The sequence below is a fragment of the Cladophialophora immunda genome, assembly GCF_000835495.1.
Source record: "Cladophialophora immunda strain CBS 83496 unplaced genomic scaffold supercont1.4, whole genome shotgun sequence".
Lineage (NCBI taxonomy): Eukaryota > Fungi > Ascomycota > Eurotiomycetes > Chaetothyriales > Herpotrichiellaceae > Cladophialophora > Cladophialophora immunda.
In genome coordinates, this window is record NW_015622544.1 from 4339703 (window position 1) to 4363955 (window position 24253).

The 24253-nt window shown below is 53.2% G+C and overlaps 6 protein-coding genes across 6 annotated transcripts; 5 read left to right on the top strand and 1 right to left on the bottom strand.

Annotated features, from left to right (window-relative positions):
- Positions 1–898: 898 nt before the first annotated feature.
- PV07_07845 (uncharacterized protein) lies at positions 899–4076 on the top strand. The gene is made up of 3 exons (XM_016394959.1): positions 899–1734; positions 1806–2020; positions 2073–4076. Exons 1-3 carry the CDS (start codon positions 1322–1324, stop codon positions 3629–3631), a joined length of 2187 nt encoding a protein of 728 aa, XP_016248378.1. The 5' UTR covers positions 899–1321; the 3' UTR covers positions 3632–4076.
- Positions 4077–4278: 202 nt separating this feature from the next.
- PV07_07846 (uncharacterized protein) lies at positions 4279–6162 on the top strand. The gene is made up of 2 exons (XM_016394960.1): positions 4279–4609; positions 4671–6162. The coding sequence occupies exons 1-2, from the start codon at positions 4483–4485 to the stop codon at positions 6080–6082; spliced, it is 1539 nt and encodes a 512-aa protein (XP_016248379.1). The 5' UTR covers positions 4279–4482; the 3' UTR covers positions 6083–6162.
- A 226-nt stretch (positions 6163–6388) lies between these two features.
- On the top strand, positions 6389–8129 carry PV07_07847 (uncharacterized protein). Its single transcript, XM_016394961.1, has 2 exons — positions 6389–6842; positions 6910–8129. Exons 1-2 carry the CDS (start codon positions 6812–6814, stop codon positions 7806–7808), a joined length of 930 nt encoding a protein of 309 aa, XP_016248380.1. The 5' UTR covers positions 6389–6811; the 3' UTR covers positions 7809–8129.
- A 347-nt stretch (positions 8130–8476) lies between these two features.
- Positions 8477–12085, top strand: PV07_07848 (uncharacterized protein). Its single transcript, XM_016394962.1, has 6 exons — positions 8477–8851; positions 8923–8992; positions 9052–9123; positions 9180–9603; positions 9663–9891; positions 9946–12085. Exons 1-6 carry the CDS (start codon positions 8830–8832, stop codon positions 11409–11411), a joined length of 2283 nt encoding a protein of 760 aa, XP_016248381.1. The 5' UTR covers positions 8477–8829; the 3' UTR covers positions 11412–12085.
- Positions 12086–12644: 559 nt separating this feature from the next.
- On the bottom strand, positions 12645–15211 carry PV07_07849 (uncharacterized protein). The gene is made up of 2 exons (XM_016394963.1): positions 15100–15211; positions 12645–15048 (listed from the first exon to the last, which is right to left on the bottom strand). Exons 1-2 carry the CDS (start codon positions 15141–15143, stop codon positions 12933–12935), a joined length of 2160 nt encoding a protein of 719 aa, XP_016248382.1. The 5' UTR covers positions 15144–15211; the 3' UTR covers positions 12645–12932.
- A 68-nt stretch (positions 15212–15279) lies between these two features.
- On the top strand, positions 15280–21837 carry PV07_07850 (uncharacterized protein). Its single transcript, XM_016394964.1, has one exon. The coding sequence runs from the start codon at positions 15443–15445 to the stop codon at positions 21518–21520; it is 6078 nt and encodes a 2025-aa protein (XP_016248383.1). The 5' UTR covers positions 15280–15442; the 3' UTR covers positions 21521–21837.
- The last annotated feature ends 2416 nt before the right edge of the window (positions 21838–24253 follow it).

The following is a 24253-nucleotide window of genomic DNA, read 5'->3' on the forward strand; positions in this document are numbered from 1 at the left end:
GAGTGATGAGTGAAGAGTGAAGAGATCATTCAGTGTGAGAGACGAGTTGCTTGCGCGTCCAGTATCAAGCATTCCCAGAAGAAAACACCCGGTCCAGAGAAACACGCCGGATGTTGTGTCCTGGCTGCATACAATCCATCCACCAGACTCAACGACTGGCTCGTTCAGTCAATCATCGAATCATCAGACGGCCACAGATGGCGCCATTGATGTCTTGTCTTCCTCTGCCCTCACACGTCCGCCCGCCCGCCGTTGGATGCATGTCGTACTGTCCGGCGTCATCCTGTCGCTGGTAGCACATGGATCTGAGTCTCCTAGCCCGGACATCCATCTCAGAAAGCTTGACATGACCGTGGCGCCAACCTTGATCCTGGGATCCCCCGGCCACCCCATCGAACGCCGCCTTGCCTCCAGGCACACCTCTGCCTCTGCCTCTCCTCCTCTCTGTCTCGTCTCGAGTCCGTCGCTCGCGTCTCCGGCTTGGAAAGGAAAAGGACCAAGATATAGAGATACCCGGAATACAAGTCACGCAGACACAACAGATAAAGAGCTGGACAGTGGGCGACGAGGTCCACCCATGTGTGGCCGTGGCCTTGATTGCGTGCAAATGTCCCACCACCCGCGTCTCGGGTTGGGGCCAATCGTCTATGTGCCCTGGACGCTACTTGCAGGTTGCTTCAGCCGCCATGGCTGATTTGAGGCTTTGACGGTGGTTGAAGGTTGCATGCTAAGACAGATGGAGACGGTGGGCTCGACCAGGGTCATACTGGTAGTTTTTTAGTCTTCTTTGCCTCAATGCATCTTCAATTTCCATATCCACTTTGCCCCGGAGTGGCATACGGATACTCCGTATTGTCTCTTGTCTATCTTTTCTCTGAGATTCCCACCCTTGGGGGCCCTTCGTTTTCTCCTTGTCTGTTTGCCTGCCTGCGCTGTATCTGGACGCCGTACTCCGTGCTTGTATCTCGACTCATTCGCTTTGTCGAGTTGGCTGTGCCTGCTACACACATCCCTCCCTTCCTCCCTGTACATTACCCTCGCTGTCAACTCGCCAAAACCCCCCTACACGCCGGTCGCTTCCCTCGTCCTGTTTGAACCTTGATGGCAACTTCCCAATCTGCATGACGCCCTCCAATCTTTCGTTCGGTCCACCAAAATCAACCCCAATTTCCTCCTACACGTCGTCTTCTATCACGACCACCACCATCGACTCTCGCTCTAGTAGCTGCGCGCCTCCTCACCTTCAGTCGCTCGTTTAGGCCTGTTACTATTTTACCATCCCATCGACAACCCTCTCTCGATCGATCGAACCCGAAATCTTATGACCCGAAGACTCACTATCACTGGCAGCCGCTCCGAGATGGGCTTGCTTGAAGACTCGCCTGTTGAGCCCGAGACACCTCCCCCAAGCTGGTCACCCGCCAGACACGACCTTTGGAAGAAGCCTTCAAGATGGCAGATTTGTATGCCTCGGTTGCGGATGGTGCTCAAAGTAGCAGCCACGTTCGTCGGCATCATAATTCTCATCAAGATAATGAGTGCAACACCTCCGCCCCCGCCACCCGAGCCCGCCCCAGAAATCCCAGAAGTCCCCGAAGTACCAGAGGTCCCCGAGATCATAGAAATCCCAGAAGTCACGGAGCCTCCACCCCCTCCGCCGACCGAGGATGAAATGATGGAAATGACAATGGAGAATGCAAAGAAAGAGCAATGGATCTGGAGAGACTTTACAACGTATGTCACCACACCCCTTTAGCGGCCAATCATTGTCTGTGTCAGGAGCCTAACCATGTTGATTTGACCAGGCATGACGGTTTGACGCGTGGAACGTCACACTTGCGCGCTTGTGAGACCGGTGAAATCGATTGCAAAAAGACGAGTCCCCTCCTCGTTCGCTATGATGGCTATCGGGCATTCCAAGAACCTGTGGAACACATTGTCTCCTGCGTTGGTCCGCGTGGTGTGCCATTGAACGAGAGCTATGAGGACGCCATTTGGGCGTATCCAGGTCAAGCAAACGGTGAGAGTGTGCGACCCATGGTGCTTGGGCATGTCTGATTCGAAATCTTTAGGTGCTGTTGAGCCTAGCCTTGGCTCGTATGAGGCATCCGGCTTGGATGGAAGTGTATCCTTTGATCGTGTTGGTCGCTTCCAGGCTTATGGAATCGACCAGTGGGATGCAACCGACGTCGAAGAGATGAAGAAGATGAGCGACGTCGACTGGGACATGGTTGACTGGGGTGAATTGCAGGACGGCTGTGCCGTCGCCAACAAGCTCCGGTTTCGACCCTTCAAGGAGCGCCCTGCGAATTCGATTCAGTATTCCAATCTTCGACACAAACACGACAAATCCTCGTACAAACCCCTCTCCTCAACTCTGGAACCCGGCATGGTCAACAAGGCAAAACGCACCGCGATTCTGATTCGTGTTTGGACTGGCGCGAAGTGGACTGCCGACGCCGTAATGAACATTCGTGCAATGATTGCAGAGGCCTCTTTGGCCAGCGGAGGGAAGTATCAGGTGTTTCTTCTGCTTCATGTCAAGGACGAAAATGTCCCACTCTTCGTCGGCGAGGATGAGCCGCGAGCAACGATCGAGAAGCACATCCCACCTGAGTTCCGGTCCATGACAGAAGTCTGGAACCACGCTCAAATTCGGGGCTTGTATTCCAACTTGGCTGAACATGCTTTTGTTGGCCGGTCGCCCTGGATGATCATCCAATGGTTCGCGCGCAACCACCCCGAGTTCGATTTCTTTTACCAATGGGAGTTTGACGTGCGGTATACCGGCCACTATTTGGACTTTTTCGAGGCTGTCGAAAATTTTGGACGCAATCAACCACGAAAGGGCATCTGGGAACGAGCTGGCAGGGTCTATATCCCCTCGGTCCATGGCGATTTCGACACCGATTTCCGCAATTCGACGAGGGACGAAGATCCTCACCATGTGTGGGGCCCGGTATCCGTTGAAGGCGTCAGACCCCGTGGGCCTAAGCCGCCCAAGGAGGAAGAAGATGATTTTGAATGGGGAGTTGGTGAAGATGCTGACTGGATTGGGTTCCTTCCAAGCTTCAACGTGACTGGCACCGGCTGGTGGTTTCGCAATTATCTCTGGGGTTATGCTCAGGGCACATCGACCCCAAGGAGGGCCACTCTGATTGCGCAAGGCAGAGTCAGTCGGCGCGTCCTGGAGATCATGAATTATGAAAACGCAGAGAACGGGCATCACATTGACGCAGAAATGTTCCCCCAGACCATGTGTCTCCACCATGGGCTGAAATCCACCACGTTTCCACACCCCATCTTCGCCGATCGATTTTGGACTCCCGAAGCGTTGCAATCAACGTTCAATGGAGGACCTTTCGGCCAGGCCGGAGGCCACTGGAACAGCACATTCAGCAAGTGGAACGAACATGCGTGGACCAATATGACCTGGTATTACAGCTCTGCTCAAGCAATGCCGATATTCCAACGCCTTCTTGGTATCACAGCGCTCGAAAGCGGTGGTCAGGAATGGGAGGATGTGTACGGCCGAACCGTTGTTCGCCCGATGCTGCTTCATCCCGTCAAGGGCGCGAAAACCTGGCAATGGACCGAAGATGGATGGCAGCAGACTAAGGCTCGAACCTGATCCATCCGCCAGCAACTTTGGTTGTCACGCAATCCGCCGGTCTTCACCTTTTGATTTTTGCATCAGCCCTGGAGTTTGGAGTTTGGAGAACCTGTTCGCGTCAGTCTGGCACTGCTTCATCGAACTCGTCGATCATCTGACCCGCCTTCAATACAAGTGGCTATCGCAGATGTCGACCGGAGGACATTCCTTGGAAAGAGAAGTTGTACATACCGGCACGACTGCTTATTTCCCACGACGACTAGGGGACGTCATCTCCCCCACGACAAATGAGACACTGATACATACATGACAGAGGACTTCCAGACCCAGGACAGCTGGATATGAGCTTTTTATCAAGCTATAGAAAGCATCAGCTAAGCTGGAAGACTTGAGTACCTGATAGATAGACATATGATCGGCCATTAGACGGCCGGCACTAATCATAATGTAAATTTTCGCTGGCGATGCATTTCAATGGCCCACTTCACAAGCTCATCAGACCCTCGGAAGCTATTACTGAATGTGTGCGGGCAGGCTTCACGAGGAGGTATTTGTGGAATACAGCCGGGCGTGAGAAATATCTGGATCTGCAACTAGCAATCATGATGCGTGAATGGAAAGGTGGCTTGCTCACAGTCTGACCGGGTGCGTCGCGATATGGACGAGGAACCACGAAATCCCGAGTCGCGGGCGGCTGCCACATGGGTTCCGCATCTCTGCTTATCCAAGGCCCAGTCCGATGCCAACCAGACTCACAAGACCCAAGTTATCCTCTTTGGCAGGGCATTTTTCTCTAACTTCCCCAGAATCTCTCCTGACCAACACAGATCAATGAGCGCTCATGCGGGTTACATGGCTGTTGAGACCTCATGTCCACAAATCCTTTCCGTAAGAGTAGTTCATTGAAAGGTTCTGGCGGAAGCAACACTCCCACTCCCAGTCTCACATCGGATCATCGCGGCACCAGTCCTGGCGCTCTTTCTCTTGATACCAGAGGTATGTGGCGCTTCTACACCTTCGGGCGATTGCCCTGGCCTCTGCTGAATTATTCGAGCAGTCCATGGTCCTTCGCAGAAACATGTGAACTTTGCCTCTCCCCCGGCCATCCCCATCTCGCCGGTCTCATATCCACCTTCGCCCGAGTCTACGCGACAGGAGTTCCTATCTACATTCCCAAGCCCGAAATCTCCTGTACCTGCGCCGACAGACTATAGCCAGGCGCTTGCGAGCGATCCTTTTGCGGCCGAAGCTTCCGACGAGGATGATAGCGCCATCGAGCAGGCATTGGAGAATGCGAGGGCAAACAATGAGATTACCGCGGCTGGGTCGATCACGACGAAGGTCTCAAGAGATGATGCTGTGAGAGAGACTCTAGCGCGATTTCCAAGCATACCACGGCGGCCGGTTAACAGTCAATCAGCCGCCGCTGCTGGGAAAGACCTCAGCAGCTCCTCGAAGTCGACAATGGATGTAGATGCTTTCAAGAGGATGTTGCTGACTGGAGATCGGAGTGCTTCTTCATCCCGCGATATCGCGGTGCAGAACATTCAGTCAGGCCCTAATCCTGTAAGTGACAGTGGCTCCAGTGCGGACACGGCATCAATCTCACAGCACTCGATTTTCGAGACTGTACAACCTGCGCACGATGAAAGCCCTCGGACTTCAGATGATCTAGAGGGCAACGAGGCAAATACATATCGAGCGCAGCTTGGGACCATCTCAGAGAAAGGAGAGAAACCACCTCCGCCGAAGAGCAGGCGCGGGAAACCTCTCAAGGACTTGGGAATGGAGCAAGGTCCAACAGCCAAATTCGACAGCTTTATCAATTCTCTGGCGTTGCCCGGCAGCCGTAATGTCAGCTCAGAAGCGCCGATTCTGAACTCGCCTCCGATTGTTGAAAGTCATCCTAGCGATCGATTTGCGAGTACCGGACATCCTGATACTCAGAAAAAGGTGCCACCAGCGCCTCCGTTAACTCGCCGGAAGAGCCAGCAAGCACCAAAGAAACCAGTCTTAACAAGGAGCAGCTCGTCTCGTTACTCGGTCTTCAGCGAAACGGATGGACCTCCAAGTCCGTCCTTTCTCAGCTCTGCATCGAAAGCTCCTCCGCCGCCCCCAGCCCGTCGCGCCAATAGCACTGGCGACCGCCGCCCTTCCATCGACGTGGCCTCCATTCCAGAGAATGCGGACTTGGCGGATACGGAATTACGGCCGGGCCTACACTCTAGTCCATCCTACTCGAAGCGGATGAGCCAAGGACTACCGCCTCCATTACCGCCGCCTCGGCGAGGAAGAGGCTCTAGCCGAAGCAGCATGGAGACCACGAGGCCGTCAATGGCACACCTAGACATGGCAGAGGCTGGAGGAAGTGATTTGGAGTTTCCCAAGAGTGACCCCAGAGACATTTTGGCGGACCTCGCGGCCCTTCAACGCGAGGTAGATGCTGCTCGGGCAGGGGCCGGTCAGTGACGAAGAGATGACATTGATTGACGAAGAACAGCTCTTGTATGATAAGGTAATAGCCACAATAAGCATTGGATGTTCCCATATCTAGCACGCACGCCGGCGCCTCTGGCCCGACTCCCTATCGACCCTATGCTAGACATGTACAGCAGCAGGGCGTCCACGGCGTCGAGGCTTCGCCTACCGTAGGAGCACCGTGTCACGTGAGACTCCGCCCCAATGACGTAGCCAACCGGAACTTGCCAGTTCTTGCGACCTGCATGCATGCGTTTCTGGGGAACTTCGAAGTCCACGTCTGGCTTCCTTGTGCACCGCGCAACCTGCGAATTCCTAACCTAAACTTTGACTCAGGTCCTCATTTCCTCCTTCACTTTGTATTCAAAAGGTCGCCTTTCCTGTGCCTAACACTATCACCGACACCGCTTCCTCCAAGAAACATACAAGTGCCTTCTTTTGTCACCTTGACCCCCCCGCAATTGTACTCAGCACAGAGCCCCCCTCTACCGGCCGCGCTCGTAAAGCCCCTCGAACTCTCACAGGGCATCGCTTCCACGCAGCACTCGACCACACTACGAGCCTATAATGACTGCGTGATAACTCTTGCTATCCTTCTATCACCGGCAGCTGCTCCATTCCCTTGCTATATCCGCGTTCAAAGACCACGGTTCTCGTCTCGGCTTCGGTCCCTGTACCACAGTTCCATTCCTACGGTGGGAAAACGGATCTATCGCAACCATGCCTAACAGAGGTCCCACTCTGATCAACCGTATGTCGCTGAGCCTCCTTTTGCCAGAAAACCATTTGGAAAAAAAACTAATCCAGTGGGCATGCAGTCCCTCCGCCTCCTTCAGATCCAGCCACGCCCAGCGAAATGGGTCCGGGCACCCCCAACTCCACCACCACCTCTCTCTCAGCGTTGTCCGTTGTCGCCATCAAAGACGGCGCAATGGGTCATGGCGGCAGAGGAGCCGGCGCATCTGCGAATACTCTGGAAGCTGAACGGGCCGATCGCATCTCCCGTCTTGCAGGCCTCGAGAGAGTTGCGACTTCTCGACCTACCCCGCTGGGACACCTTGCCCCAGGCGCGGGCGCACTCTACGGTCAAGCCTTTGATAACGCGCCTCAATTTAAAGAACGAAGTACGGTTGGGAGTGCCAGCGCAACAGGTAGCGTTGGTGGCCGGACCACCTGGGCGAGTGGCAGTGTCGACTACGATGCGGACAAGATGAGTGAGGATCCAGATGATGGGGTCTCGAGCACAGGTGGATTCAGTGACGAGGACAAGGCGAGTCTGGTCGGATTTGGCGAAGGGGCAGGTAGCACAGTCAGCGGCCCCGTCTCCACCCCTTACAATACTCGCGCTTCTATTTCTCGACAAAGCACCAATGTCAATGCTCCTTCGACCCCACGAACCGGAACTTTGCCGATGTTTGGCTCTGGGCAGAGCACGCCCATGAGTGGCATCACTCCGAGTGCTGCTGCTGGAAGCACCGATCCTAAGATGATGGACGGGATGAGTTACGACCAGAACTTCCTCGACACGACGATGCAGCCAGCCCCACCGGTCGATGACACCTCGGCGCATCCTCAGGCCCATCGATTCTCGGGCATGGGAACTGAAATGGCAGAGGAAGTCATGCGAGATCGACTAAGAGATCTGGAGCAGGCGCAACAGTCAATGCAGCCGGGCGAGGGCCAGACATTGGGCAGATTCCCCTTCGAGAAGGAATAAGCTAACGGCGTCGGCGTTGAAATTTCTCCCTACTGATGTACGAGTAGGGTCAGATCAAGGTAGAGAAATGAGATCAGGCGGTTCTCTGGGAAAGATTGTACTTGGTGGGGTATGAACGAATGAGTTTTGTGACTGTACGATATGAATAACTTGGGTTTGTAGCGGACGCTCTTGAGACTTGCCCAATGGTGGGTGGTACGCGGCTTGTTTACCAGGCGTAAAGGGTTTGTTTACCCTCTTTGGGCCGGGCTCGCGCCAGGGACTCGTCCAGAAAGAATGACACCTATATTATCAGAGTCTAATATGGACGTTCGAGTCTGCTAATTGGTGGCAACTCAGTTTGACCATGCCCACAGACGAAGTTTCTGTACTTGTTAGACAACGCGAATACAACGCGAGAACGGCTCATTGCGGTGCCCGGACGCTTCCAGCGAGCCCAAGTAGATGGCAAGGCTGAACCTCCCTTTAAAGCAGCGGTCTAACAGCGGGCTAGTCGCTAGCCAGGGCACTCGAGCCTCGCCCACCTTGCCCTGGCTAGGCAATTGCCTTAAGTAAGCAGAGAACCATTATTAGGGCCTCCTAGAGCCAGGCTAAGCCGTGCTAGGGGACGAACACCATTAAAATGAAGTTTTGCATGACTGCGCCCAGGCTCTACCACTAGCCTGGCATTCACGAAACTTGGTCCTCTTCCGTTGGACATTTTTTTTGTCCCTTGTTCCCTCTCCCTCTCTTCCCTCCACCGCCCCTCTTGTCACCCTGTCCAATTTGTTTGTCCCCTCCTGCAATCGCTGATATTAAGTTATCAAGTACGGAAAAGACTCGAATTGTGACAACCTCACCGCCACAAAGGCTGCTGCCATCCGCAAACTTCCTAGTCCGCAGGGCTTTGTTGTTGATAACCTGACACAAATCTCTCGTTGGCGATCGACTGTCTCTTCCTGCCAGACCCACGTTTTCGTACGAGAAAGTCTGACCATCTTGACCACTGGAAACGCTCAACTGTGCTCAAGAACCCACGGAAATGGCTCTGACACAATTTGCCTGTACGTGTCATCCTGGGCGCAGCCGGGGCAAAAATATACTCAAGCCTCGTTGCTAACTTTGCATGTCACAGACCGGACTCTCAAGGGGATCGGTGTGGTCAACGGTGCACCTAACTACGAGCCGCTTTCCGGTTTCGAAAGGTTCGTTCTGATGCGACCCGGTAGCGGACCGGTCATGTTGCTAACGCTCCGCATGCCAGACCCGAAGGAAATCTGCGATGCTGCTCCTACTCCCCGTGCGGCCGATACTTCGCATGGGCCTACCCCGAAAAGTATGATCCAAGAACGCCCTCGAGAGCCAAGCCAGATGGACTGACTAGAGACGAAGGGTCAACATTATCGACGCTGACACAGGTGTCATCATCTCCTCCCTTCCCGCCGAGAATGTTTTCGAACTGGGCTTCTCGCCCAAGGGTACCTACATAATCACGTGGCAACGCCCTTCGAAGGACGACAACGGTGACGCCGTCAAGAACCTCAAGGTGTGGCTGGTCATTGACGAGAAGGCTTTGGCGGAAGGCGTCGACAAGGAGCCAGTCGCTAGATTCGTGCAAAAGTCCCAGACTGGTTGGAACCTACAGTACACACATGATGAGGCCTTTTGTGCGAGAGTGGTTACCAACGAGGTGCAAATCTACGAGAGCCATGACCTGACGACGGTGTGGAATAAAATCCGCGTCGAGGGCGTGACGGACTTTGCGGTGTCGCCGGGGAAGAGCCACACCATTGCAGTCTTCGTGCCAGAGAGAAAGGTAATCTCCAAAAACTCGTCGCAAGCTTATATGACGCGAAGATTTAACCGGAACGACAGGGACAACCAGCTGCTGTCCGAGTCTACAACGTGCCGAACTTTACCACTCCCATATCTCAGAAGAATTTCTACAAAGGCGACAAAGTGCAGCTCAAGTGGAATGACCATGGCTCGTCTTTGATTGTGCTGGCCCAAACCGAAGTCGACAAGACTGGCAAGAGCTACTATGGAGAGACCACACTCTACCTCCTCAGTGCCAACGGTGGCTTCGACTCACGGATAGATTTGGGTAGGTCACTCGCTAGTTTCTTGCCCGATGTGCAAGTGCTAACCTGTGTATTAGACAAGGAGGGCCCCATCCACGACGTTGCATGGTCACCGAAGTCGAACAGCTTTGCTGTAGTTTACGGTTACATGCCGGCCAAGACTGTGATATTCAACTCCCGAGCCCAGCCGGTTCATACTTTTCCTCTCGGACCGCGCAATACTGTGCTTTTCTCGCCTCATGGACGTTTTGTTCTTGTGGCCGGTTTCGGAAATCTGGCCGGTCAGATGGACATCTATGACTTGGAGAAAGAATTTGCCAAGATTTGCACCATCGAGGCAAGTAATGCAAGCGTGTGTGAATGGTCGCCTGACGGCATTCATATCTTGACAGCAACTACGTCGCCCCGGCTCCGAGTCGACAACGGCATTCGGATCTGGCATGCTGGTGGTTCCTTGATGTATAACGAGGATATGAATGAGCTTTATCACGTTTGTTGGCGGCCACAACCAGCTGATGCATATCCTCTGGGCGCTAACCCACTCGCCGATATCCCCACAGCACATAGCAGTGCGATGAATTACATGGCAGCTCGGAAGACGCCCAGTAAGCCTGCTGGTGCGTACAGACCACCAGGCGCTCGTGGACAGGTCACGCCCCTGGCTTTCAAGCGCGAAGACGAAGGCGGCGCTGCATTCGTTCGCGAGGGTATTTCGTCATTCTCCAGCAACATCAATGGGTTCGGAAAGCCTCGGCAACGGATTGTTCCCGGTGCCGAACTTGCTGAAGAAAAGACTCCGCTCCCTCCTGGTGCTGCCCCTGGTGGGGGTGTGAGTTTGACAGGCACTGGGGAAGGGGCAGATGGAGAACCATTGTCCAAGGCGGCTAAGAAGAATGCAAAGAAGAGAGAAGCAAAGAAGGCGGCAGCGGCAGCAGCGGCTCGCGAGCAACAGCAAGGGGGAGGGCCAGCCAGTAACCTTGCGCCGGAGCAACGACAACAAGGTGGAAGGGGAAAGAGTCCAAGTCGAAGCCCGGATGGTCGTGGCCACCAGCGCAGCCGAAGTAGGAATTATGTGCCCGCGCCTGGTCTTGAGCCACCCAGTGGACCGAAGAAGGAACGGAGCAGGAGCAACAGCCGACGGCAACGCGGGGATACGAACAGCTCAACGTATGACCGTCACCACGCATTTTCGAATGGCACACCCAAAGGGCCCGCACAGGGAGCACCCAATGCTAATCAACAGAACAAGACACCTCGCACCAACGCGCCAACGAATATCAACACGACTCTTCCCATCCCCGCACCTCCTCCTGTCCCTCAAGCGTCACAAATCCCTCCCGAACTGGAAGTCACCTCCCCAATGACGCCTGGCGGCAACCCACAGGACAAGAAAATCCGAGGCCTCTTAAAGAAGATTCGAGCGATAGAGGATCTTAAGATGCGTTTTGCTGGGGGAGAGAAATTGGAGGATACGCAGATGAGGAAGATTCAGAGTGAGGAAGGGGTTAGGAAAGAATTGGCGGCGTCGGGGTATTCTGCCTGAGAGTATTTGTCTCGAGATGATACGTTGGTCTTGATTTTGCACTGTCGATTTGTTTTATCGAACATGAGAGGATTTCTGCCTCGAGGGTTGAACCGGTCAGGCCACCAGGAGAACAGCACAAACAGAGCCTCGTCCTCACCAAAGGAGCCTGCCTGTTGATGGCCGCCCAGGCCAGGTCAGACGCCGTGCTCTCCTCGGATTGGAGGAGTGTCTGTCTCGTCGAAATGGATTCCTGCTCCTCGTCATTTTGTGAGCACAGCACTGCCTGCTGTCTGGAGTCTGTGCCCAAATGATCCAGGACCACTATCCGATCCGCGATTGCTGTGGGAAGTTTGGGTCACGGAGGAGGCTGGGCCTTTGCGTGTCCGGGCGTGTGATTTGCGTTCTGTTTGCGAGGGGTTTCTACCCACTCATTTTGCATAGCGAGGACAGCGTCGATAAAGGGAGGGGAATGGCAGATAGATGGCTGGATCGCGGCCCATGAGAGAGTCGAGGCGGGGAGGACAAATCTGCAAGACACTGGAACTGCTGGTAGTCATGGCATACGTGCGTGGATACATGCATGGACCGACATAAGCGGATGAGAATGTGTGTGTGGAAGTAATCGCGCAATACCAAAGGAAACTACACCAAACCCAAATACTAAAAAAAAAAATAACTAAAAGACATTTTCAAGGAAGAACCATTGAGTTGATATTAACGTCGTCTGATCTCACGGGGTCGTGGGTCGGGAGGTGATAGATAATGCGATATAATGTGATGTGAGCCGCCAGCGCACCCGATTGGGAACCGTAGACTGCAGTTGAATATTGCGATTCCCACGGTGAATCCTGGACGATCTGCCCTTTCGGGGCAGGTCGCGGTGGACAGCTCGACCCAAACCGCCCTCCCTCTGCGTGTTCGACCCGTCAAGAGCACCCGCTAGAAGGCGAGGCCAGGCCGAGACGAGCACAGAGGGGTGGGGAGGTTTCTGTGGGGGGGTTTTCTCTTTGATCTTTCGCGAAGAATACTGAGCCGGGGGATTTGAGTCAAGGTATTGATCTCGCCTTGGGCTCCACCTTGCATCGCGATGAGGTGTGTGTATTTGGATTGGGGGAGAAGGGAAGGTAAGGGGAGCGGAAGGGGAGCGGAAGGGGAGCGGCGGCACGGAAGGTCTGGCTGTAGCGACGCAGAAGGGGACAAGATGAGTCCGCAAGAGGAAGGAAATGGGCTTGGAAAGAGATTGATCAAATGTCGCATGAAAAAGGGGATCGTAGGGGCAAGCTCCAGTAGATGCTGACCATGACGTTGAAGAGATGCCTTCAAAGGGCCACTTATGTCCTCTGTACGTTGTCCATGTGGACCTCCCAGCACATTCAGAGGCTCGAGTATTACTTCGACGGCGCATAAGAACAAGACAAAGCTCGAGATTTGGGTATCGTACAAAGGAACCGTCCTTGTTGCCAACATAAGAGAGCCAACTCCAGCTGGGAAAGCGGCAAAGTCCATCAGCTTTTCAACCGGGTTGAGTTTCAGAGGCGCTCATGTGAACAATCTCCTCGTTGGTACGGCTGACTGGCCTTCGAGCACTTTTTTCCCACTCATGATCTTCAACCCCCTGCCTTTCGCTGGCGTCGGGCTCCCCATGTCGACGTCCTCGTCCCCATCCTCATCGTCAATGCGGAATCCTACGCTCTTCGTAAATAGGTTCATGGGTTTCTTCGTTGCTGCCGCACCACCCATGTCATCAAGGATGCGGTCCATACCCTCGACATCCAGATTGCCGGATGCAAGCAGTGTTTGGTCTGACGGGGCAGCTATCGTCTGTGTAGACGGATCGGCCGCGCTGGAACGTAAGGAGAGTGGGTTGAGCGAGAGGATGAGGCGATGAGATGTCTGTATGAGGAAATCTGGAGGAGAGCGTGTATTGTCGAAGATGCTGGCCCCAGAGAACACATTGCTTGAAGGTTCTGAGCTAGGAAGGAGACTGAGGGACAATGGGACTTGGCCTCCTAAGCTTGCAGGCGGAAGCCGCACCGGTTTGGATTCGTCCTTCCAGAAAGAGAGGATTGACGGAATGTATATTGTTTCGTTGGCGTAGCTAATGAGCACGGACTCGTCGGATGCTACACGGTTCGAAAGCTTTTCTTCGACATAGATGGACCCGAAGCATCGTTGGCCGTTCGGTCTTGATGGGTTATTCGTGGATGCTGAGCCTTGGAACAGACCCTCGGATCGCACCTTGCGAGTCGACGGGGTCATTGGAGCCAAAGAACCGGATGTTGGTTGTGACTCAGTATAGGACGATTTCTGTTTGGACTCCACAGAAGGTAAGATGTGTGAGCGAACTGCAAACCGAGTCAAGGAGCCGCCTTGAATGCCTGAGATGTTTCCGTGTCCACGAAGAAGATTGGCACCGGAGCTGGAAGATGTCGGTCCCACCGCTTCTAGGTCCCAGATCCCCCATTCGCCATCTTCAAGCAAAGTTGCGACAGCACGGCCGCCGATGAGCCATCTTGCGTCCAAAACCCCTTTTCGTCTCTGCTGGAAAACTTCCGTATTCTCCTGCCTGAAGGGCGGGAGCATTGTGATGAGGAATTTCCCTCGATCACTGCTTGGGAGTTTTGTTGACCGCGTGCTCGAGACGGAATCAGCTGTTGCAGTGGATCCTCTGCGCTCTCGAGTGTGTGACGGGAAAATCTGGTAGATCTTGACTGTGGAATCTGCGGGAACTGTAATGAGTATCGTTGAATGTCTTTCAGACGGGTACGGAGAGGTATTGAACGAAACCCTCGCATTCATGCATGAGGAGCGAAGGTAGGTCCTCCTGATTGGGACAGGATAATCTGCGTTCGCCGTAAGTTGATTTTTGTGGAGCGGAACTTGATGAACGAGTAACAATCCCGCACCAGTACACGACACTGATGCAATGAGAAGTGACCAACGTTCGGGTTCGGATTCTGCACTCTCTTGCTTGGATTGAGATTGTGAGCGAGTCTGAGGCTTTAGTTGAGTCTGTTCCTCGGCGTCCTCTTGTTCCTTCCAAACAACTCCCGTGTGAGTGATTGCGATGTCTGAGACGAGCTGCTGGTGGGAATTTGAACCTTCTATTTTCAAAATTTGGACATCCATTCTGGAGATGTCGTGCACTTCTGGAGCAGGTGGATCAAGAGGAGCAGATATGACTCGAATACTAAGATCAGTGCAAGCGGCAGCGACAATGATGCGATCGTTGTAAATAGCTGGCCATGATTCTGGAGGAGCTTGCGCGAGATCCTTAACAATATGTGGCACTGCAATCCTCGAAGCTGCCGTTCCCAATGGTATGTCGATATGCCTGATCACATCTCGATATGGTGCCGACGGGTCCACTTCCTCCTCATCTTCTTGGAACTCAGCAGGCCCTATTTCGGCCTCTGTTTTCGCTGCCGCATCGTCGTCGTCGTCGTCGTCGTCGATATCGATGACCATAGGGTCGCTCTTTGCAGCCCCATTTATCTTTGGTGGCAGCAGCTCTTTCTTTGGTGGCTTGAATCCTCTGCCAGCGTACCACACAAGACGCAAGCCTTGCTCATGCCCGTAGACTATGACGGTGGAACCATTTGAGGACTGCCGAGGATAGACATGGGATCTGAATGCTTCGTGCGGGAGTTCATAGCTGGATTGTAAACTTAGTCGAGCGCTGAAGCAGCCGAGACGGTAGACTTACCTGAGCTGCCATCGCCCTTTCTGTCTCACAGATGACCGGTTCATTCTTCTAGATTGTGTCGTCGCCTCAAAGCAGGAAAGAGCGGACGAATATGAGGTTGCGTAAATTTGTGGTCAATGTGGTCGGAAGTTGATCTAATATAAACCGCAACTTCGGGTTTTCTCCAAATCGCGTCGGGAACGCGTCGGCGCCTTTCGTTCACCTCATCACCGCACCAAAAATGTGCTTGAACACAATATACCACTGGGGGTACATGGCACTTCTGCAATAGACATGCTTGTCGACTCTAATCCATTCCGTCTTACCCTCATGTCTGTCGACCCGCCTCCGTCACTCCAGAGCCATGAGTTCAATCCAGTCGCTCGGCCTCCATGAGCCCAGCGCTCTATCCTACCTTATTGCCGCTTCGATCCTGCCCCCAGATCCTCCAATCTCACTGTATAAATGGACACTCTCGCGCGTGTACGACAAACATGCTTCGAGTTTCGTGGAAGAAGAGATTCTCATCACAGAACACTGCGTGGTATGGTCCAGGAACGGCGCAATTGAAAGAGCGCTGAACCTCAGTGTCGAGGGGGAAACTATTCTCCATGCTTTTGTCACTCGGTTTGACCAGCCTGGAAATCACGAAAAGAGCAGTCAACAGCAGCATGAATCTGTGAAGTTGTCGGAGCGTGGTCTGGTGGTGGTGTTCAAGACTCAGGTCCACATATTCCTTCTCTCCGGCGATAGCTATGTTTTCCCTCTCTCCTTTGAGGTCGAGTCTGCGTTTCCTTACCCATCTGGATTCATTCTACAGCGGAAATTGGGAGATAGGGAATCTGGTGGCTACGTTGAACATGTCCACCATGATCTCAGTACCATCAACGAGACCCTGACTTCCATCGGTGGTAACAGCTCGAGGCCGTCACTGGTCCTGCCAGAAAAGCGGCACTCAGACCCTAGGCTGATATCTACCAGCACTAATGGCATCCCTCGGACCTTTTCGTTGACTGAAATCATGTCGGAGCTGGGTCTCGTGGTGTGGAGCCCGAACCGGAAAGGCGAAGCCCTCGAAGAATGTAATGCTCTTCCTCGCTCGGAGAAGTTGATCTTCATCACGGCTGGGGACGAACTCGGCCCTGAAAGCGCGAGCGATCGACCTGTCTGCATGGCTTTGACCTTCAACGAAAAAAATGCTACTTTCACAGTCTGGCATGTGAGCGGAGATGCCATGACAGGGCAGCAACAACCACGAAGTAAGAAGGATAGCAACACCAAAACTCGCGCGTCTCTGAGGAAGAGTTCAAACATCTATGGGCGAGACCCCAACACCCTCAGGGAAAGCCTTTTAGGCTCCCGTCCTTTGCATCCTGAGGGTGGGCCGTTTTCGTCTCTGGAGGAGCAGAAATCCTTTCCAGTAAATGACCTGGCTTCTCAACTAGGTCCCGAGTTTGGCGACGTTGGGGTGCAAACCCGGTCAGCCCGCAGAGTCAGCTCAATGCTAGCGCGCACAGATTTGGGTTCTGCAGCAGATCGAAATACGTTCAACGATCTAGCAATGGGCCATGCAGGCCGGCAGAGTCTAAATAGGGCAGGCAGGCGAGGCGAATCAATCGGGAGTTTCAACGATCGGCAGAGCTTTGGTTTTCGACGAAGGAGCTCTTTCCCGACAAATGCATCTATTTTCAGCAATGGCACCTCGTTCCTGGACATTTCAGCTCGGGGGCTCCTAGAAGAATTCGACCCATTGCGGCAATCTACACGTCTCGAAGATGATACTTTTGACGGCTCGGAAACCAACTTACCCAGAAGTGTCGGTTTCTTCAAAGTCAAAAGCTTTCCTAGGCGACAACCATCTCCTGAGTCCAATTCAGCGGTCGAGATGAAAGTTTTGCAGTTGAGCCCTGGTAGCCCCTTCGAGCAAGGTGGTAAGCGAACAAGAGACGTCCACCTTTGCGTGATGGACAAGAGCACCCAGGAGATGACCATAGTCAGGGTTCTGGTGAAGAGACATATCCAGAGCAATACAAGAAAGTCGACCGTGTCCAAGCATTCGTTTGAGCTCAAAGTTGCTGAAATTAGCAGGATTCCGGGTATAAAGGATGCATGCACAGTCGTGGATAGATCTATCCAGCGATTAGTCGTCCTCACGCAGTCCCGGTCACAGATTGTCGGCTTGCAACTCGAATCGCCGTGGTCTCCGTCCTTCGAAATCGGACTTCCTACTCGTTACGCAATCTACGATCCGTTTTTGAGCTCTCAGTCATCTAGCCCGAGAAAGGATAAAGACACAGGAATTAGGCGGGTCATACCAGGAAAAGATGTCCAGATCCAATCCTTGCTCAGTTCAGGTATTCAAGCACAGATCTATGCGATTGATCAAGACAAGCGCAAACATGCGCTGGGAATCCGACTTGCTCCGCGAGATCCTCTCGTTCACAAGGTTCTCAAGATGTGTGACATGGTGCTAGGATCAAACCAACAGGAGAGCCTGCTCGTTGCATTTTGGGAGGTCTCGAGGTGGTTGAAAGGCAGGGAACCACCAGTGACCTCTGAATGGACCGCAATGCTGGTGGTGCTCTTCTCGCTCGGAGTGCCTTTCATCAGCAGTCAACATCCACAGTCCACACCCACGCGGCGTCGAACCAAAACTGCTCTCCTTCGCTCCAGCAGTGGAAGTGCCATCGACCTTACGAATTACGACCTAATGCATCATGCAGATGACGAAATACCCCAGAGATTTGGAATGCAAGGACCCGCTTGGGAGTGGGTTTCGCAGAAGCCTCATGGTACAACGACAGTCACCCCCAAATCAAAGCACTCCCGTGCGGCGAGCACGGCGTCTTTCCACGAAAGTCCTCCTGATAAGAAGAACGCATTTTTGATTGGATGTATAGCACTGGCAAGAGAGTATACTCAGACTCCCACAGGGGAAAGTGCCCTCGGACCCGAGGGCTATCTGCCGACTTCGATCAACAAGGAGCGAGAACAACGATGCAATGCCATACCCAGCATTCTACTCGGTCTGCATCTCCTTTATGAAGAAGACAAACTCAATATAATGGCAAATCCTGGTCGGAAAGATGCAAGGAACAGTTTGTTGATTGTTCTTGTTCAGCTGGGGCGTTGGCTTGGATGGAAAGACTGGACATCTGGGAGTTCCACCTATTATGAACACGAATCGGCGGAAGTCACTGACTATTTGTACGACGAGTCATTACTTGATGGTCTGCGAATTCCAGCCCAACCGTTTCCGCCGCCGTCAATCTACGATCATTTTGAAAAATGGATCATTGGGAACCCGCCTGCTCCATTTTTGACGTTGACTCGTTTGTCTGGTTTTCCTGAGCTGAGCCACCATGATCACCCATTGTGGTGGCAGGCAGCAGACCTGACGCCCCGAACGTTGGCTCTTCTGTCCCTCATGGATCAAGCGAAGGATCAGCTCAGTCCCCAGAGAGCAATTACAGTTCTGCTTCGGTCAGGGTTTAATGAGCGCATCTTGAGCACTCTTCCGGACGGGGTAGCAGCTGCTTTCCATCAAACAATTGCGTCGAACCGGTACAGGGCGGACAAAATTGGGGACCAAGTGAATCAGCTTGTTCTGGGACGAAGCGTTACAGTTCAACGAGGTGACGATCTGTCTCACCACCCATATAAATCACAGTTGTCACCATCGTCGCACGAAGCTCTGAAGGACTATCACGCTGTCTGTTCATCTGCAATCGAAGCGGAAACACTTCAAAGATGGGACGCATCCTCCGAGGCCGACCGGCATGTTATTAGCAAGTTGATATTCAATGAGGACCGCCGCTTCTCAGAAGCTTCCAAACTAGTCAACCAGACAAGACCTCCAGTGGTTGAGTGCACGCCGGAGCCCGGCTGGAGCGACGTGGAGTTGTTAGAGGCGCAAAAGGAACTGGCGCAACACGTTACCCGGAGGACATTGTCTGTGGCTGCAGGACGAGGGATGATGCATTTTAATGCTCGTGTCCCCTTGCTCACCGAAAGGGTGCCCATACCTGCTTTTAGTCTGCAGTGTATCATGAAGCCTAGCAATGCCGGTGAGGGTACTCAAGCCATGACTTTCAGCGCCGACAAAGCCACATTTACGGAAGAAAAAGTGTGTTGGGCATTCTTTCACAACGGCGCTTCAATGGGTCTCATGATCTCGAACGATGCCAAAGGGATTAACACCTCATGGATACTGTATAACAAGCCGCCCGAATTGACCAACCGCCACGCAGGGTTTCTGCTTGCTCTTGGTCTCAATGGACATCTCAAAACACTGGCCAAATGGGTTGCATTCAAGTATCTCACGCCGAAGCACACTATGACATCCGTTGGACTCTTGCTCGGACTGTCAGCCTCTTTTCTAGGAACCATGGACACTCTGATAACGCGCCTGCTCTCCGTTCACGTCACCCGTCTCCTGCCGTCTGGTGCAGCTGAACTCAATCTGTCTCCATTGACACAAACCACTGGAATCATGGGAATTGGACTCTTGTATTACAATTCTCAACACCGCCGCATGTCTGAAGTTATGCTATCCGAGATTGAAAACGATGATCCGGAAGAAGGTGTTGCATTCGACAACGTCCTTCGCGATGAGGGTTATCGACTTGCGGCCGGATTTTCTTTAGGTCTCATAAATCTTGGGCAGGGCAAACGCCTTCATGGTCTTCATGATATGGGTGTTGTCGAACGCCTTCTCACTATCGCCGTGGGCACGAAGAATGTGAATATGGTCCACGTCCTCGACCGCGCGACTGCGGGAGCTGTTATGGCCATTGCTTTCATTTTTATGAAAACCAATGATAGTGCAATTGCAAAGAAAGTCGACGTTCCGGATACCTTGCACCTATTCGACTATGTACGACCAGATATCTTCCTCCTCCGAACTCTTGCTCGGCATCTGATAATGTGGGACTCGATTCAACCCACGAACGATTTTATCCAAGCCTCCCTTCCCGAGCCCTACAGACCGAGAATTGATTTGAAGGCTACGAAATTTCTGAGCACTGAAGACATGCCATTCTTCAACATTGTTGCCGGGATCTGCTTCGCAATCGGGCTGAGGTTCGCAGGTTCTCAACGACACGACGTCCGCGATCTCCTCGTCTCTTACCTGGACCAATTCCTCCGTCTGAGTCGTCTACCCGCGCATAACTACGATTCGCGAATTACGCTGAATAGTGTGCGTAACTGTCTCGATACCCTTGCCCTCTCTTCAGCCACCGTTATGGCCGGATCCGGCGATTTGATCATCATGCGCCGTCTGCGTGCCCTTCATGGACGTACCGATAGAGACACACCATTCGGAAGCCACCTTGCCGCACATATGGCGCTCGGTGCATTATTCCTAGCCGGTGGCACACGTACCTTCGGAACCTCAAATCTAGGGATCGCGAGCCTGTGTATCGCCTTCTATCCGATCTTCCCAAATGACGTCCTCGACAACCGCGGCCACCTTCAAGCTTTGCGACATCTATGGGTGCTTGCCGCTGAGGGGCGGTGTCTCGTCGCAAGAGACGGTGACGCAGGTGGCTCCGTCTCGGGAGGCATGACTGGTCGCATCTCTTTAAAAAATGGTGAGACGCAGTCAATTCGCTTGCCTGGGTTGATACCGGAGTTCAGCACCATCAAATCCATTGATATCAAGGGTGAAGGCTTCTGGGATGGGCATCTTGATTTCGACGCTGGGGGCAAAACGCTGAGAGAAAAGATTAAGAGCGAAAATGCCGTGAATGTTGTCCTTCGGCGCCGCACGGCGTACGATGAGCCCCCGAAGAATCTTTTCACGGCAGAGTTGCAAGCCAAAGCTTGGGCGATGGGAATTCCGAGTGTTGACCCTAACGCAGTTCCTTCTTATACTAGTGCGGTCGTCACCAGCGCTACATCCGGAGTTGGCCTTACCACGAGCTTTGCAAAGACGGCAACCCCGAACCCGTTCGAATGGATGTTCGAAATCGGGTCTCTCAAGGACTTTGATCATGCGGAACGAGCGCTGATCCTAGGCCCCACACTTATAGACGCCAAAGAAATGAGCAGAGTCACGGTCGTGGATTCCCGACTCGAGTTTGAGAAAGGCATTCTTCCTTTTAAATCTCACGGAGACCAAAATTCTGGCGTAGAAAAGAGCCAGATGGATAAAGACAAACTATGGCAGTTGAGGCTGTTGTTTGCCTGGTTTGATCGGTGGGAGAGGGAGGATGAGGAGCATAATCGAAGAGAACAAACGACTGGGCGACACCCAAAAAGTCCTGGTAGGGATACCGATGGGGATCAAGATCCAGATAAATGGTTCTCGAACAGTGGGGCCAGCTGGCTGAGAAAAGAGGTGATCGAAAAGCTGAGATGGAGGGTGTGGAATCTGGCTACAGGCTCTGCGGATGAGATCGACGAGGCCGGGGACGCTGACACTACCGAGATGTTGTGACGACCACGACCAACGACCTCCGCATGGCGACGACCTTGAAGACTGGATGAGGGTCAATCCCTTGTAATCTCGGGAAGGCGCCCATTTACGCCATGTATCATTGCGAAGGAGTATTTTTACGCCCTTCCTCTCCCTCTCTACGAGATTCGCGCGCTCCGGGGAAAGAAAAAGACATTATGGCAACGTGTTAATGACAAAAGCTGCATTCATGGATGGGTTTGGACCAGACCGGCGTTTGCGCAAAACGCGATGGCTTCACGCACAATGTCCTACATACCGAGCAAAATTGCCGATAGAAATATCAAATATCATCATCGTTACTGTTCGAGTAGTTTCGGTCTTTCCACCCAAGCAAACCTTGGCGGTTGCTGCTGAATTAAAAGCCAGCAATCACATCCTCTGTCTCTCTGCACTCATCAGGGAGGCTGTGACACGGTGATTGTTGGCGAGAGTGTTTTCTCGTGCTCGTGCTTGTGCTCGTGCTCGTGCTCGTGTTCGTGTTCGGGTCACTCGCGACAAGACAAAAGCAACCGCGTATCTCTATCCCGAGTGCGGGCGGCGTGCTGGGGAATCAGAACCACAACCACACCGTCGTCGATGATTCATCTCGCATGTCAGCCCCGTCGAAGGAAGCTTGGCCAAAAAAATAACCAAATTGCACACAAATCCTCGCTCACCGACGACGGAGGAGGAGGAGGAGGAGGAGGAGGAGGAGGAGAGGGGGGCCCGTTCTTGGGTCCAATAGACAGATTTGTGCAGCAAATAGGGAAGGAATCCCACATCCTGGTACTGCCCGTTCGTGAAACAACACTCCCTCCCTTGCCTGATGGATGCAGTGATCAAAAATTGATTCTGACCCCCTTGGGCAGGAGGCGTCGCATTGCCCCTACGGGGGACCATGCCATGCCACTACGAGTAGCCTCTGAAAATGATCAAGCCCACCGCTTGCTTTGTGCCATTTCCCAATTCAATCACCCCCCCTTCCCCCCTTTGGGAGACTTTCCATCAGGCGAGGAAGTGCGGAAGACTATCTATCGATCTGAACGTCCATGGGGAAAGAAAGCCGAGCTCGTGGACGTCCAAATGGCTCATCTATTCCAGCAGACTCGCACAGAGTGAGTGACGATGACGTCGAGCAATTCTCGCCAGTCACGTTTCTGCTCCTGCTCGTCAACTTCAGTGAGTAAATACGTGGGTACCACGCCGAGGCTGACTGACATCATTGCTGAACGCCCCCCCCCCCCCCCAAAAAAGAAAATCTGGCAGAAAGATTGGACGGGAGGGATTCAGAGGTTTTCTCGGTTCCCGTTCCCTGCACGACCTGGATCTCGTTTGTCCGCGAATGGTGTTGTTCAGATTTGGGGGAGGGGAGGGGAGGGAACTCTCATGATACTCCCTAAACCGTACCTTGCCAGCTCTCAGCTGAGCGGAAGATCTAGATGCCGATCAAACAACCCACAGATAGGTAATCAAGAACAACCTTTCGATGTTCGGTGGGTGTCAAGCTTTGCACGGCTGTAACCGCATAGGGTCCGGATTGCCGAGCTTGAAAGGAGCCGTAAGATCGACGATCAGCATAGAATTAGGAGTAGGCTGGGGATCCACGAGTTTAATCGGTACTTGTACGCAAGGACGGAGGTCGTACCGAGGCATCTCTGGATCGTACACCAGCCTCCTGGAAGGGCTGATGTAATTCTAGTGAACCCTCCAAGACGAGTTTGTTCCCTTTTTGAGCAGAGCAGCGTGTGACTTCCCGAAAAGGCAGGGTTGACTTGTTTGGCTTTGTTGCGCAACTGGTGATGCCCGGGCGCTTGTTTGTGATTTCCCGCTATCGGAGGTATTACCTGGAGCTGTGATCCATCATTCAACCAAAGGACAGTGCTGAGATCAGGTTCCAGATTGAGTTTGCGCACCTGGATGAGTAAGTAAGTATGTTAGTCTCTTGGGCAGACTATCGACGACTCTCTAGTCCGGGCTAGTCGTCGGGGTTCCTTCAAGTACTACGACGGAGGGGGCTGGGTTTCTTGGACAGCGACGTCGGTGCCAATTGGGCCAGGGGCACATGAAACACGATCCCGTGTGAAGCAGGGACGGATTCGCCTATTTCCCGTTGCGGAAGTGCCTGGTCTGATATCGGATATAACTGGGGTGGTCGTCAGATTTTCTCCGTTTCGTCATCGTAACCCGACGTTGAACGAGTCATGGTAGACGATTATTGAGTGGTCAAGGGCAGATCCGCACCTGGAGAGCAACAAGGGCTGCCGTTGCCCCTCTGGACTCTTCGTTCCGGCGTATGCTAACTTGGTGGGAACATATTGGATTCCAAATCAGGCGCCCGACGGCGGATATAACCTCGGTCGAAGTCCGAATTACTCAGAATTGTTCAGAAAACGCCCCCAGTCGGTTGTCAGACCGTCGACCTCGCTCGAGAATGGAAGGCGTCGAGGCAAATTGTAGGCCTTGGTGACAAAGCCGCCCGTCGATTTCACAAGCGGGCGCATGAGGGGCGGGCGCAGTATTCGTGCCTGGAAGAACTTCCAGAAACGTTGAATAGCCGTCTCCCAATCAGAAGTGAAGGAGCTCACTACCTGAAACAGGTCTTTAATGCCAAAAGAAGAAAATCCCATAGGTACTTCCTATCACGCAGCAGCTTCTGATTATGCTGCCCGAAGCCAATGGCAGGGGGGGCGGTGAAGATCCATCAAGAGCAATTAGTAGCGACATTGGAAACCC

Coding starts and splice junctions, on each gene's coding strand:
- PV07_07845 (XM_016394959.1), top strand. CDS start 1,322: ATGACCCGAAGACTCACTATCACTGGCAGCCGCTCCGAGATGGGCTTG. Junction 1,735..1,805: donor ATCTGGAGAGACTTTACAAC/GTATGTCACCAC, acceptor TGATTTGACCAG/GCATGACGGTTTGACGCGTG. Junction 2,021..2,072: donor GTATCCAGGTCAAGCAAACG/GTGAGAGTGTGC, acceptor CGAAATCTTTAG/GTGCTGTTGAGCCTAGCCTT.
- PV07_07846 (XM_016394960.1), top strand. CDS start 4,483: ATGTCCACAAATCCTTTCCGTAAGAGTAGTTCATTGAAAGGTTCTGGC. Junction 4,610..4,670: donor TCTTTCTCTTGATACCAGAG/GTATGTGGCGCT, acceptor TTATTCGAGCAG/TCCATGGTCCTTCGCAGAAA.
- PV07_07847 (XM_016394961.1), top strand. CDS start 6,812: ATGCCTAACAGAGGTCCCACTCTGATCAACC. Junction 6,843..6,909: donor AGGTCCCACTCTGATCAACC/GTATGTCGCTGA, acceptor GTGGGCATGCAG/TCCCTCCGCCTCCTTCAGAT.
- PV07_07848 (XM_016394962.1), top strand. CDS start 8,830: ATGGCTCTGACACAATTTGCCT. Junction 9,124..9,179: donor GCATGGGCCTACCCCGAAAA/GTATGATCCAAG, acceptor CTAGAGACGAAG/GGTCAACATTATCGACGCTG. Junction 9,604..9,662: donor TCTTCGTGCCAGAGAGAAAG/GTAATCTCCAAA, acceptor CCGGAACGACAG/GGACAACCAGCTGCTGTCCG.
- PV07_07849 (XM_016394963.1), bottom strand. CDS start 15,143: ATGAACCGGTCATCTGTGAGACAGAAAGGGCGATGGCAGCTCAG. Junction 15,049..15,099: donor AAAGGGCGATGGCAGCTCAG/GTAAGTCTACCG, acceptor TTTACAATCCAG/CTATGAACTCCCGCACGAAG.
- PV07_07850 (XM_016394964.1), top strand. CDS start 15,443: ATGAGTTCAATCCAGTCGCTCGGCCTCCATGAGCCCAGCGCTCTATCC.